General features: G+C 42.7%; 1 protein-coding gene across 1 annotated transcript in view; it reads left to right on the top strand.

Moving 5' to 3' along the window:
- The first annotated feature begins 11,316 nt into the window (after positions 1 to 11,316).
- Zmym6 (zinc finger MYM-type containing 6) overlaps positions 11,317 to 15,520 on the top strand; it is a 47,396-nt gene continuing 43,192 nt past the window's right edge. The window contains exon 1 of the mRNA XM_032897632.1: positions 11,317 to 12,575. Coding sequence (XP_032753523.1) covers positions 12,486 to 12,575 — 90 coding nt within the window. The 5' untranslated portion in view covers positions 11,317 to 12,485. The remainder of the gene's footprint in view (positions 12,576 to 15,520) is intronic.

The raw sequence follows: 15,520 nt of genomic DNA, 5'->3' as shown, positions 1-15,520 counted from the left end.
AAAGGCATGCACTACCACTGCCTGGCACACAAATGAATTTTTAAAAAGATGTATTTGTTTATTACATATAAGTACACTGTAGCTGTCTTCAGACATACTAGAAGAGGGCATCAGATCTCATTACAGATGGTTGTGAGCCACCATGAGGTTGCTGGGATTTGAACTCAGGACCTCTGGAAGAGCAGTCAGTGCTCTTAACCACTAAGCCATCTCTCCAGCCCACAAATGAATTTTTAACAAAAAGGAGGCTTTATTAGATATCAGTACCAGGACTACACCTGAGATTCAGGATTCTCAAGATGTAGTATGCAGCCACTTTGTTTGAGGGTTTATAAGTTCAAAAACCAAACAGTGACATTCTGAGGGTTGTGTTAGCATATATCCTGTCTACATGCAAGCAGGGACTTAATCTGTAACATTGGTCTTACCAATGAGATGACCTGGTTATCTTAAGCAAGCAAGCAAGCTTTTTACAGAAGCAGAACTAGATTACATTAGCAGTATGATAGTTATCTTGAATGAATAGAAGTTTTGTTAACATTTTACAAGACTAAACAGTTACAATAGTAGAGCCTGTAACGTTCAGCAAAGTCATCTGTTCTTGGGCAAGCTGACAGGGTACAGCTTTCATAGGCTAGAGGCATTTTTATTTCACAGATCTCGTAAGCACAGTAATTAACTTCAAGCATTGTAATTGACTTAAAGCATTGTTAGCTATCACAGTGCCACCATAAGTGGCTTGAAAATTTAAACAATCTATGTGGTACATGCATATGTGCACATGTATGAGTGGGGGCATGTCCAACAAGGTCATATCTTCTAATCCTTCCCAAACAGTTTCACCAAGCATTCAAACATATGAGCCTATGGAGGCATTCATATTCTACTCCCTGGACCCTATAGGTTTGTGAAAATATAATGCATTTAGTCCAACTTCAAAAGTCCCCATATGTCTTAATCGTATATCTACTGATGTGAAGAGAAAGCACAGCCAAGGAAACTCTTATAAAAGGAAACTGTAGGCTTAGATTTTTCAAAACCTACTTTTAATAAGGTTTTTCCTTTAGCCCACCATCCAAAGGTAGGGGAGAAGAGACGGTAAATAGGATAAGTGGACCTGTTTAGAAGTATTTCTTTGGGACTATTCCAATCTCTGTTATCAGAATACCAGTAGTGTCAGGATACCAAACATGAATCAGCAGTAGTGACCCAATCCAGCAGAAACAGCCAGGCCTCCACGAAATCTGCACAAGCCAGTGAGAGGGAGCAGAGCTAGCCCACATGCAGGATACGGTCTCTGCCATGCCTTTCTCAATAAAGTGAAAATTGGCAAAGATACTATGCAAGTGTCCCATCACTGCCTGTTGAGTCCTATTTATACGCTCTCCAAACATTACAAGCCCTCCCATGGGTCTTGCCTCAGCAAAACACCAGGTGAGTCTGTATTACAGGACACTACCAGAAACTTCCACTTAAGGAAACACTTGGATGCGTGCTTACAGTTTCAGCGATTTAGCCTATTATCATCATGGCAGGGGAGCAAACAGGCAGACACTGGAGCAGTAGCTCAGAGCTACATCCTGATCCACTGGCAGAGAGAGACAGACACTCAATGGACCTGATGTTGGCTCTTGAAACCTCAAAGTCCACCCCCAGTGCACACAACTTCCAACAAGATGACACCTCTTAATCTTATTCAAATGATGCCATCTCCTGATGTCTTAGCATTAAAATATATGAGCCTATGGAAGACATTCTTTTTTTTTTTTAAAGATTTATTTTTTTTTTTTATATAAGTACACTGCAGCTGTCTTCAGACACACCAGAAGAGGGCTTGGGATCCCATTACAGATGGTTGTGAGCCACCATGTGGTTGCTGGGAATTGAACTCAGGCCCTCTGGAAGAGTATCCAGTGCTCTTAACGGCTGAGCCATTTCTCCAACTCCAATACTCTTATTCAAAATACATACAATAGTCTTTCACAGTCTCAACACAACTTAAAAGCCCAATGTCTCTTCTGAGACTCAGGCAATCTTTTAATTGTAGTCTCTTATAAACTCAAGAAAGGAAACTACATATTTCTAACACACAATGGCACAGACTTTACCAAATGTTACCAAAGTGAGGAAATATGAATCAAAGCAAGTCTGACACCCAGCAGGGAAAATTCCAAATCCTGTCGCTCCATACTCAGTGTCAAAGGGGTAGGTGGCCATGGCCTTCCAGCACGGCTGACCACAACCTATGTCTTTCTCTTGCGCTGTTTCCACATCCTGTTAACAGCTCTCCTTGGCTTTACCATCTCTAAAATCTTGTGGTTGCCAATACAATCCAGGCTTCCATTTCCCAGCCTCACACAGTGGCCTCTTAGGGTCTCCATGCAGGGACTCCTCTGACACCTCTCTGTCACCAGCATCTCTCTCCAATGTGGAAGAAGAGTCTACAACTCCGTTACCCACTTATCCTCCAGGACGCTAAAGCGAGAACCGTGTTTGGATGACATTTTGCAGTCAAGGCTGAGCCCCTACATTTGTGACATCTCTCCGTGGCTGCTGCCTGTTAGGAGCTGAAAATTCCTCAGGTGGTTCCCTTTTGCACGTTGGAAGCTTAGCTGGTGGGGTCTTGCCCTGAGAGCTTCTCCTTCTGAATTCCTTTTCACACTGTCAGTTCAAGCCTTCACTCCAACATAAATCTTTCTGTCGCTCTTTTTTTTTTTTTGCTACAAACTGTACATTTTGTATTTCTGTTCCACTTGTTCTTTTTCATTACAGATGTGCCATGAGAGAATCCATGTGACAAAGTCACTATTAAGCCACATTGAAATGTCCTCTTAGTTCATTGTTTTTGGGCAAGGGTAGAAGGCAGCCACATTCTTTGCCAAAGCATCACAAGAATCTCTCTAGCTCAGTTGCTGATGTTGCTCTCCTCTGATGCCTCCTGAGTTGGGCTGCCACAGTACTCATGGCCCTCTGTGTTTCTCTCTTCCAAGCTTCCACTAGAATGGCCCACTAAACCCTGCTTATAGCAGTCAACCACTTTCCTAGTTCAGAGTCACAGAATCTTCTACATTTCTCCAAAACCACCACGGTCAGCCCTGTCACAATTGTTCACCCCCTGGCATTACTAAGGACCAAATATTTAAATATATGAGTACGTGAGAGCTATTTTCTTTTTATTTTTTATTGATTTTTTTGTTTCACATCATGTACCCTAAATCCCATTTGTCTCCCTGTCCCTTCATATCCACCTCCACCCTTGCAATTGAAAGATAAAAGTTTTAAAGTTGCCCCCCTAGACACAAAGTTTAGAGCAGAAAAAAAAAAAAAAAAGAAAACAGGTTAGGCCCCAGAATTGTATGTTCCAAGAAGCCTCTCCTAGGGCTATAGAATGGATAATTACATTGGCCAGCTCAACAGCTTTCTCCCAGAAACTAGCTGACCATAAATCTTAGAGAACAATTTTGAGAAGCAGGAAACAACGTCTCCTAAGAACTAGCGGACCATGAAGTTAAACAATCTGAGAAGTAAGAGACAGCTTCTCCTAGGAAACAATCTTGGGAGACAGAGAGTTCTTCCTTGTGATTTTTCACTGTTATTCTATGACGCCATCCCTGCCCCCTCAGGTTGTGGTTTCTCCCTTTAAATACCTCTTCTCCCAGCCTCTCGGGGTCGAACTCCACTGCCCCTGCGTGGGATATGAGTCTCGACCCCAGTGCACTGGTTGCTATCGATAAACCTCATGTAATTACAACAAGGACGGTCTTGTGTGAGTTCTTGGGGGGTTGCGTCATCCCGAGACTTGAGTGAGGGTCTCCCCACTCTGGGGGTCTTTCACAATCTCCAGCACAAAAGGAAATAAAAAATGAATGAAATAAACAAAACAAAACAAAACAAAACAAAACAAAGCATTAAAAACAAAACCCTCATCGTGGAAGCTGAAATATGTTCACACTTCTTTGCTTGTGTTTGCTGCAATGAACCATTGGTCTGGTTTGGGATCTCTGGTTTCTGCTACACCATCCATACTGGATCCTCACTGGGGCTCTTCTGAGACATCTTGTTGCCTCGTGTCCTGGAGAACCTGCAGCTTTGGATCTGCAGGACTGGCTATGAGGGCTATTTTCATTCAAACTACCATACCTTGTATGCCTACCCTCAGGAGCCTAAGGCAGGAGAGTCAGTGGGTGGAGAGAATATATCTTTGTGTGTAAAATTGTCAGGACTAAATTCTCATTTAAAAATATCTGGGGAGGTGGTGACAGAGAAACAACTCAGCAGTTAGGAGGACCTTCTGCTCTTGGTGGCTCACGACCATCTGTAATGAGACTGTAATGGGACTGTAGCTACGTTGGTGGAGTGCTTTCCTGGAATCAGCAAAGCCGTGGGTACAATCACCAATGCTAAATAAATGGGGTGCCACCGTACACACCTGGAACCCTAGTGCTTTGAGGGAAAAGGGAGGAGAATCAAGAAATTCAAGTTCATTCTCAGCGACATAGAACTCAAGGCCAGCCTATTTGAGGACACATGAAACCTCGACTCAAAAATATGTCGTTTGGGCCTGGCGGCTCACACCCGTGCTCCCAGCATTCTAGAGATTATGGTAGGAAGATTGCCTCAATGGTTAGAGCAATTTAGGCTATATAGTAAGTTCAAGCCAGTTTGGGCTACAAAGTGAGACCCTGTTTTAACAAAGCAAAAGATGTCTTGAAACGTAAATGTTATTAAAGGAATTTTTATACAACACAAAAGGGGTAAGAAGAACAAGAAAAGTTATATTAGAGAAGAGCTTATTACGAGCTGGAGAGATGGCTCAGTGGTTAAGAGCACTGACTGAGCTCAAATCCCAGCAGCCACATGGTGGCTCACAACCATCTGTAATGAGATCTGATGCCCTCTTCTGATGTGTCTGAAGATAGCTACAGTGTACTTACATATAATAAATAAATAAATCTAAAAAAAAGAGGGAGTGTTTTTTAAAAAGAGCTTATTACATATTAAAATATTTAAATATTCTATATACATGTACATATTTCTGTGAGTATAGATATTTGTGTGTAAATATATCTGTGTATATAAATCTGAGTGTATATATACCTGAGTGTATATTTGCACATATATGTATCTCTGTGTGTATATGCATTTGTGTATGAGTGTATATGTATTTGTTTTTGTGTGTATCTTTGCGTGTATATGTATTTGTGTGTGAGTGTATGTGTATTTGTATGTATATGTTATATCTGTGTGCATATGTATCTCTGTATGTGTATGTGTGTGTGAGACATGAATGTAAAGAACTCATTTGGGGGACTGGAGAGATAAGTCAGTGGTTAAGACTGCTGTTCCAGAAGTCCTGAGTTCAAATCTCGGCAACCACATGGTGGCTCACAACCATCTGTAATGAGATGACTCAAAGATTAAAAGCAGAGAGTAAAAAGCACTCTCTGCTTTTAATCTTTGAGTCATCTCTCCAGCCCCTTGAACATAACTTTGAATATTAAAATGATTATGGGAATAACTGCCTATAGAACTGAGCTACCCTTCTAAGGAGCCAACCCACTCCATAAATTGCAGAAAAACCAAAGATGTAGAGGTGCTAGGTAGGATGTAGGGTGGTGGTGTAGAGATGAAAACAGACAAGGGATAAAACCCTCAAATTTTGGCTGGTCAGATCGCCCAGCACACCCCACGGCTGTTGTGGTAGCCAGACAAGCACTCAACTCCTGACTCCTCCATACTGGAGAAGCTGGACTGGAAAAGTTTCTGACTTGGGAACGTGCAGCACAGCAGAGAGTAAAAATGGCTCATGCACAGCAGGCCTTCCTGCTCGCACGTGGGGCAGAGTGGGAGCTGGAGAGATAGCTGAGTGGTTAAGAGCACTGGCTGATTTTCCAGAGGACCCAGGCCAATTCCAGGCACCCATGCGGTAGCTCACACTGGTCTCTAACCCCAGTCTTAGGGGAAAAACTTTTTTTTTTTTAAATTTTTAAAAAGTGTGAGGTGGTAAGAGCTCAGGGCTGGGTCATAGCTCAGTAGTAGAGTGTCTGCCTAGCACGCACAGGTGATCTCCAGCATTTCAAAGGAAAAAATGGGGAGTCAGAAAAAATGGAGGTGGGGCAGAAGGAAGTAGAAAAAGCATCATAGTGTCTAGTCCACAGCAACCTTGACATCTCCCTGGGAACCCATTAGTGTATTTTCCTTTTTTTTCTTCAAGCAGGGTTTCTCTGTGTAGCCCTGGCTATCCTGGAACTCACTCTGCAGACCAGGCTGGCCTCAAACTCAGAGGTACACCTGCCTCTGCCTCCAGGGCTGGGAGTAAAGGTGTGCGACACCACTGCCTGAGGAATACTCTATTCTTGAGTAGTTTAAGGTTTTTTTTTCCTTTTTCTTAAAGAGGGTTTTGTTTCTGCCTCTGAACTCTTGACTTCATGCTCTCCCCTAGACAACTCTATAGAACAAACGGCTTAGCCTTGCAATCCAGTATCTCTAGCTCTCTCTCCTTCACCCTCCCCATCTCCCTTTGTGTGTGGGAGTGTGTGTGTGTGTGTGTGTGTGTGTGTGTGTGTGTGTGTGTGTGTGTGTGTTTTAATTGCTTCTCTACCTAACTTCTTGAGATAGAGTTTCTCATGGAACCAAGGATCCCCCTGGCTTTATACTCCCAGTGACAGGATATGGGTATGTGCTGCCGCACCCAGATTTTATGTGCACTCTGAGGTCTGAACACAAGTCTTTATATAGTGGTACTTCACCCACTAAGCCATCTCCCCACCACAGTCTACTAGTTTTAAAAAAATCTTTTTTATCATTTTATTTTAAGTTTATAAGTATATCTGTGTACCATGTGTGTCTGGTGCCCTCAGAAGTCAGAAGAGGGCACTGGATCCCCAGAAATGGGCGCTACGGATGATTGAAAGCTGCCGTGTTGGTCCTGGTTTCTGATCCCAGGTCTTCTGCAAGACTAAATGCTCTTAACTGCTGAGCCATCTCTCCAGCTCCTCTACTAGCTTTTGCCAGCTTCTTTCTGTAGGTGGAAAACTGAAGGCTCATGGATTTTATCCATTATAGCATGTCATGCAGTTCAAGCTGCCTTCAAAGTTGCTAGTTAGCTAGGGATGGCCTTGAACTCTTGTTCCTGCTGTCTTAGCCTTCTGAGTGCTGGGATTACAGGCACTCACCACAATCAGTTCAGAGGTTTAACAAATTTAACCGGTTTTAAAGCAAATGTTTTATTTTAGAAAAACTCAATCAGCCAGGTGGTGGTGGTGGTGGTACATGCCTTTATTCCCAGCACTTGAGAGGCAGAGGCAGGTGGATGTCAGCCTAGCCTACAAAGTGAGTTCCAGGACAGCCAAGGCTACACAGTATAACCATGTTTCAAAAAAACCAAACCAAACCAAACCAAACCAAACCAAACCAAACCAAACCCCATCAATCATATAGAGAAGATATTTTAAAAACATTTATTAATACTATATTACATAAATAATATCATTTTGATGTTTCCTTAAAAATTGATCCATTATCTTCAGGGATCTGGTACATGAGGTTCCCCCATGCTCCAGAACATAGTCTTGAACCCGTGCACATACAGACAGCATTAAGTGGACCAAGTGGGTTTGAAAAGGCAGAGCGAATGTAGGGGGGGTGGGGATTTGATCAAAGCACATATGCGTGCATAAAATTATCAAACAATAGGAAGCAAGAATAAATTTTAAATGGAAACTGTGTGCACTGTCTATAATATTTGATTATAATTTATAACACTATGTATGGGGGTATGCTTCCTCTGGTGTTTTCACAACATTTTTGTTTTGTTGTCCCTTCTCGTCAAATCAGAGTCGTCTTGCTCCCGTGTGCTTTAGTACCTTTCACGCTCAGCCTTCTCTCATTTTAGAGCTTTGCCCCTTAAGTGCTGGAGTCCAGCTCCAGTGGGGTTCAAGTTGATGGGATTTAGAATCGACTTGGACACAGGCGTCTGAATTTGTCTGTGAGGCATTTTCTTGGTTGGGTTAATTGAGGTATAAGACTTCATCCTGGCTATGGGCCAAAAAAAGACAAAGATTGTTGAGCACTAGCCTTCTTTTCTCTATGTTCTATGTGGCACTAGCCTTCTTTCTCTATGTCCCCGACTGCATTTGTGGCAATCGTCTCAAGCTGTTCTTGTCATGACTTTTTTTTTTTTTTTTTACCACAACAGGATGCTCCTTGGATCTGAGGGACAAAACAAACCCTTCCTTCTGTAAGTGACTTTTAAAGACAATTTTCACGGCCATAAAACAAGTAACCAGAACATAAAATTGGTACAAGAAGTGGGGTAGACAGATATAGAAATGTGCAGATTGCCAAAATAGAGTTTGAGCAAGTTCGATGTCGTGTCAAAGATGGGACCGTTGAAGAGAAACCCACTGCCCTGCACTGCATCAATAGGGAAAATGCTCCACCCCGGGTTATCACCTGACTCCGAAAACCTTTCAACTTGTGGAAACATAATTTCATCTGAAAGGGATGAGCCTGAACTAAGAGAACTACTGAAGGAGTTCCCAGCTTCTCAAAAGCAACAGCCTAGGGATGTGTTTCCTCAGGGTCATCACACTGAGAATGTTGCAACTGTGACCCACCACTCACAGGCCCTGTGTGGTAGCATCATCTGACTAGTAATGGTTTTGACAGAATGAAAGACGAAGCTGAGGGTATCACAGAATCCTGTACTACCGTTCCCAAGAGCCACAGAGGTCAGACGACGTGTAGCAGAGTTGAAATTCTGCAAAGAAGACTTGAGAGATCGCTACCTGAAAGGTGTGGGTGGGGCTGGAGAGATGGCTCAGTGGTTAAGAGCACTTTCTAAAGGACCTATGTTCAATTCCTAGCACCCACATGGCAGCTCACAGCTGTCTGTAACTCCTGTTCAGGGGATCTGACACACAAGACACACAGGCAAAAACGGATATAAGAAAATTTAAAAAAGGTTGGGGATTTAGCTCAGTGGTAGAGCCTTGCTAGCAAGCGCAAGGCCCTGGGTTGGGTCCTCAGCTCCAAAAAAAAAAAAAAAAAAAAAAAAAAAAAAGAAAATTTAAAAAAAGCAAGCAAGTAAGCAAGCAAGCAAGCTAGCTATGGAAGTAAAGCCTACGTTGCAATGGAGACCTGGAAATCTCAGGATGGTGGAGATGCCAGAATCATGGGATATACATCAAAGAAATCTGTATGTGGGTCAGTAGGAAGGCTCAGCAGGTAAAGGTACTTGGCGCTAAGCCTGGAAACTTGAGTTGTTCCCCCCAGAACCCATAGAGTGGAAGGAGTGAACCAAATCCTGTAAGTTGTCCTCTGACTTCTACTTGTATTCTGGGACATGCACATGCTCCCCCAATAAAGTTGAGGGGTGGGGAGGGAGGATCCATTCAGTTGTCACAGCAGGCAAGGAAACAAACCGTGATGAAGTGAGAATGAAAACTCGGCCTAGATTGACTTTGCCCACCTTTGTCCATCTTTAATGCAGGCGGTTCATTGACAGCGTATTTAAAACAGGATGTGACTTGGGAAAAGGTTTCTGGGAAACCATCATTTCAATCCAGGCACACGATGGAGCTTAAGGTGGGACCTCACAGAAACTCCTTTGCAAAGTCCATGTGATCTATCAAAGCTGCTATAGCTAAGAGGCCTAGAATCTGCTGTGGTCTCTGATGAAGACAGCATAGAGGTCAGCAGGCTATAAAGTACATATGACATCCCCCTAAGGATGGATTCTATTAAGTGGGAGCTAAACATAAAGGGCTAGGGAGGCGGAGGGTTTGGAATAAACATTTTGGGTTAGGTCTATGGAGCTTCCACTGATAATCTACTCCTGGCTTTCTGGATGGGAAAACAGACATTTTTTTTCTCCTGGCCCCTGCATGTTTAACATCCTGGTTTCCCTAGTGATCTGTAGGCAAGAAAACCATTGTGCCTCCAACACAAAGTTAAAATAGAAAGATAAATAAAGGAAAACTGTCTGCATGGGGTGGAGCTTGATCAGCAGAGAGGTATGTTCTGCTGGCAGCAGAGTTGGAGGGGCAGGGCTAACTACACTTCTAGAGTCCAGTTAAGTCATCAAGGTGCCAGATGCCAGACAGTTTAGGACTTGCTTTGGTCTGAGCAATCCCTGCTATGCCCTGTTCTTCCATATTGAAATAGTAATGTTCATTTTGTGACACTGTATATTGGAAATATGTAGCTCAGAAATTTAAAAACATTAGTGTGTGTGCATAAATATGCACACACATGTATGTATGTATGTATGTATGTATGTATGTATGTATGTATGCTGCAGGTTCGCTGGCCTCCTGTCTATGCCTCCCATGCTGTTGTAAGAATGCTCAGATTACAGATGTGTCTAGTTTTACATGAGGTCTGGAGATCTGAACTCAGATCTTCATGTTTCTACAGCAAGGGCTTTACCCACTGGTCCATTTCCCCAGCCTCTGGCTTTATCTTAACTAGTTCTATCTGCAACTATCCTACTTCCAAATAAGGTTACATTCTGAGGGTTCTTATTTCAGTGAATCTTTTGAAGGACAGAAACACAATAAATAACAAAAAGAGGCAAGTCTGTATTACATAACTAGATGATGTCTCAAAAACAAGTCTTTCAGCCGTAATGAACATAGATTCTCATAAAATAGAATACTATGCAGCAGTCAAAATAAAGAACAGCTTCATAAACTATGGATATATATCTCAAAAACAAAATTGGATAAAAGTCCCAAATTTTAATCTTTCCAGACAAAGTTTTATACCACATTAATGGTTCCATCACCATTAAGTGGAATGATACATAATTGTTTAGTAATAACTTTGATTAATAAATGCTCAAGTATTATGTTCTTTTAGCATCCATCTATCTAAGGAGATACTCATTAAAAAAATAGAGAAGGGCATATACAGCGCCATCTAACACTCCTGATCACCTCTTTTAAATTTCTCCTTCCAGTTTTTTCATAACCCAACCTCTGTCTCTTTAAGAACTCAATCACACCGGAAGTGAGAATGCTGGGACGGCCAGGTCTAGGGCATGATGGGAATAGAGGGTGGGAATCAGGGCTAGGAACGTCCAATTACCTCAGGCTTAGCACATAAATAGGAGTGCGCACGCGCAGTTGGTAAGGCGGTGCGTTGCAATTGCTCAGGCGATTCCAGTAAAGGGATTTACTATCGTCCCCACGGGAGACCTTGAATGCTATTGTGCATTCTCCTACTGGAGTCTCATTGGAGGTGGATGTCCTGCGGGGCTATAGAAAGCTGCTCGGGCCGGTGGGCTTGTGGGAGGAGCAACGTACCACGTGCCCAAAGGGGGCGTGACTCTCACGTGACTAGGCGCCGCAGGTGGATCTGGGTACCCTCATGTGACAAGGCCCGTCATTTTCTGCCGGGGGCGGAGTGGCAGCTCATCACGTGACGCGCGGCGGGCTGCGCAGCGGTGGTGCCATAGCATCCTGAGGCTTGCTGGAGTTGGTAGCTCGCGCGCTTAGTTGGAGACTGAGTTCCTCCGCTGGCCCTTGTGGACAGGCTGGGGGAATTCTGGTTGCGAACGGGAACGCCGGAGAATTTGCGACATTCAGAGGAGGGATACGCGCCTGTAGATGGTCACAACTGTGGCAAGTGGTGGAAAGTTCTCGACCCGGCTTCCCGACAGGGTTTTAAAGACCTGTTGTTTCTATGGCTGGCTGGAATTGATGAAAGGCCTTTTGCGAGGGTTACCTTTTTTAGCTTAGCTTACATTTGTACAGTTTGGGAATCTGAAAAGAGCCCAGATTTGCGTTTATAGCAGCTGTTCTCAACTTGTGGGTCGCGACCCCTATTGGGGGGGTCGCAGATCAAATATTTACATTACAATTCATAACTAGCAAAATTACAGTTAGGAAGTATAGTCACGAAATGATTTTATAGTTGGGGGTCATCACAACATGAAGAATTGAGTTTAGGAAGGTTGAGAAGCACTGGTTTATAGGAAGACGTTAGGGGAGTCGCCTCCAGAACGTCCAATTGGTCCACCTGCAAACGGGAGCCTAGCGTTCCAGTTGTGATGACGTCTGAGGCTCTGAAGTGACTTTAGGCTGAGTTAGAGGCAAAGGTGAGGCATTTGCCTTACTTGGAGAAATCAAAGCAGACATGGGTCTCAAGTCAATGCCCATGCAATCAGAAATGAAGTACTGAGTCCAGCTGAGTCCCCTTGGTAGCTTCCTTCCGTGGCTTGTTCAGCCAGTCTCTATCTCAACAACCTTCGATATAGTAAAGACCATAGTGCTTGTCTAAGACTTTTCTCATTGGAAGGTAGCAAATCCAGGAGCAAAAAGAAGTTAGTCCTAGTCCCAGAAGTCGCTCAAATGCTCGACCCTGAAGCTATGAGCATGTTAGTATGAAGGAAAACAAAACCCGAGTACCAATCCTTTATATTATGTTTTAGGAGCCATCTTAGTTTTAGATGGGAGAAGAACTCTGCATAAACAGTTAGAATGAAAGAACCTTTGGATGGGGGATGTGACAAAGCAATGGCACAACAAGGGCTTCTGGACAGTATTAAAGAAGAACCTGATGATGCTCATGTAAGCATTTTCTTTTGTCTTTCAAAATACCAATAATAATAATAATATAATAATAATAATAATTCTTGTTCTTGTTCTTCTTGTTCTTCTTCTTGTTCTTCTTCTTGTTCTTCTTCTTCTTTTCTTCTTCAGAATTGGAAATGACTGGTACTCGACGGTTTCTGGTTTATAAGTTGATACAACCCAATTGATTATTTTTTCATGCATTAGATGAGTCCTGTGGAGGCTGAGGGATATATGGTTAAGTAGTAGAGTGCATTCCCAGCGCTGAGTATGCAGTTCTCAGTGCTAGTCCAAAAATGAATGGATCCTCCAAACTGCTTTCATTAGAAACGTATTCCTGCTACAATTGCTGGCGGGTGACCCTGAGAGGTGATGATCCTAAGTAGAGGGTTTGTCATTACCAGGAGTGGATTTGTTTTGAAAGCCAGTTGAGTACTTTGCTTGCTGGCTTGTTCTTTCTTGGGTGCTCTCCTACCCTTGGCCACATTGTAATGTGACTAGAAGACTGACTAAATACAGCCCTGGTGTCTTGGAATTCACAGACTCTAGAGCTGTGAGAAAATTCCTTTTCTCCTAAATGATCCTGCTGCATAGTTTTCTATTAAAGCAACATGAAAAGAGCTAAGAGAGTGTGTTAACCAGGTTCTTAGTGCTTTGGATGAGAAAAGGTCCTGGTAAGTGTGATAGTTGTTTTTGTTAAACAAATATAGAGGCTGGAGAGATGGCTCAGCGGTTAAGAGCACTGACTGATCCTCCAGAGGTCCTGAGTTCAAATGCCAGCAACCACGTGGTGGCTAACAACCGTCTGTAATGGAATCTGAAGTCCTCATCTGGTGTGTCCATGAGTACAATGTACTCATAAATAAAATAAGTAAATCTCAAAACAAAACATGTAGAAATGGTAATGATGATTAGCAATACCAGATGGTGTATTGTGTAATATGTATCATATAAAATAGTATGTGGTATTAATGGGATTATTATTATCAATGCATGCTTGAGAGTGTGCCATTATCACTCTCACATCTATGATACTATTCTTATTTTATCTGTGAGGATATCAGAGCTCAAAAAAGCCAAGCATGTATATGGATGAGTTAGTAAACATTAGATAGGGCTCAAACCTAGACAGTAAGATTTCAGAAAACCTGCCCCTCCATATGTAGCTTGAGTCAAGATTAAACAGATCAGAACCTTATGAATTTTGATTTTGATTTTAAGAGCAATGGAGGGACATTATAGGGTTAGTTTGTTTTGTTTTTGAGGCAGTCTCATGTAAGCCAGGCTCTCTGCAGATTTACCCTGTAGCTGAGGGTGACCTTTAATTTCTGATCCTCTCGCCTTTGATTCTCAAGTGCCAAAACTACAGGCAAGAGCCTCCATGCCAAGTTTTCATTGTAGGGACAGTGATGTGAAACAGATTTGTATTTGGAAAGATCATTTTGGCTATCCCCTAAAGAGAGATTAGAAACAAAAATAATCTGTGAGGTAGAGAGTCCGTTATTTTGGCAATAATTTTTTTTATCTTCTTTAGCAGTTCTTTGTTTTATGATCGTTAGTTACTGACCTTATTGTAGAAACAAAGCAATAGTATTTAACCTACTGAAAATTAATGAATTAAGATTTAACGTCTCACCCCATCTCACGGCAGGATTATTCCAGGACAGAAGTGGCAGATAGGTTTTGTCTTGGTTGTGAATTCCATGCTGTCTCTACTCTGGCAGTGAGCGGAGAAGGTTGGAAGGTGGTGTTTGCAGTGTGTGCAGTGAGTGGTGGCTGACACCTCTCATTATGCTTTCCTTCCCTTGAGCTGGTAAATTGCTCCTCTTGCCTTATCCCCTAAAACCACTTGTTTGCCAGGTTTTGTGGATTTATTTTGAGTCTCTCTTCCGTTTCCCCATTTTATTATTTTTCATGTGAAGTACCTTGCACCCTTCACTCGTGTGGTCTTTTCTTTTTTTTTTTTTTTTTTTTTTGGTTTTTTTTGGAGCTGGGGACCCGAACCCAGGGCCTTGCGCTTCCTAGGCAAGCGCTCTACCACTGAGCTAAATCCCCAACCCCTTGTGTGGTCTTTCAAACACCGAGTACTGGTGCCATTGTTTTCTATTTAAAAAATCATGTATTTACATTGGTGTTCTGCCTGCTTGTGTGTGTGTCAGATCCTGTAGATCTGGAGTTACAGACAGTTGGAAGCTGCCATGTGGGTGCTAAGAATTGAACCCAGGTCCTTTGAAAGAGGAGCAGTGCTCTTAACCACTGAGCCAGTGAGCCAACCACTTTTATTTATTAAATTTTAAAATTATTTTGTTTTATTTTTTAATTTTTTTTTTCTTCTTTTTTTTTCAGAGCTGGGGACTGAACCCAGGGCCTTGCACTTGCTAGGCAAGCACTCTACCACTGAGCTAAATCCCCAACCCCTTATTTTTTAATTTTAATACTGTTTTTAATTTGCATATCTCTCTCTCTCTCTCTCTCTCTCTCTCTCTCTCTCTCTCTCTCTCTCTCTCTCTGTGTGTGTGGTGTGTGTGTTTATTTATGTGTGTGCCACATGAGTTTGAGTCCTCTGGAGATAAGGAGATGGCATTAGATCCCTGGCTAGAGTTTTAGGTGTTTGTGAACTGATCGACTGGGTCCTGGAGCTGAACCTAGGTCATCTGGAAGATTAGGCATGGTGCTGGAAAAGTAGCCTAGAGTTTTATTCTCAGTCATTAGTTGACAGAGACAGGAGGCCTGATCTGGGCTTTTGAAACCTCAAAGCCCACTCCAGGGACCCACCCCCTCCAACAAGGCCACACCTCCTAATCTCTGTCAGTTCACCAGTTGGGAAGTAGCATGCAGTTTTACGAGCCTGTCGGTGCCATCTCATTCAAACCACCACAATTATGGCTGCTTTCTGAGCAGCATCCTAAAAGCTCTTCTGTCTAGGAATTTCCCATGCCAAA

The sequence above is a fragment of the Rattus rattus genome, chromosome 1 (assembly GCF_011064425.1).
Source record: "Rattus rattus isolate New Zealand chromosome 1, Rrattus_CSIRO_v1, whole genome shotgun sequence".
Taxonomy (NCBI): Eukaryota; Metazoa; Chordata; class Mammalia; order Rodentia; family Muridae; genus Rattus; species Rattus rattus.
This window is presented reverse-complemented; position numbering and strand designations above follow the sequence as displayed.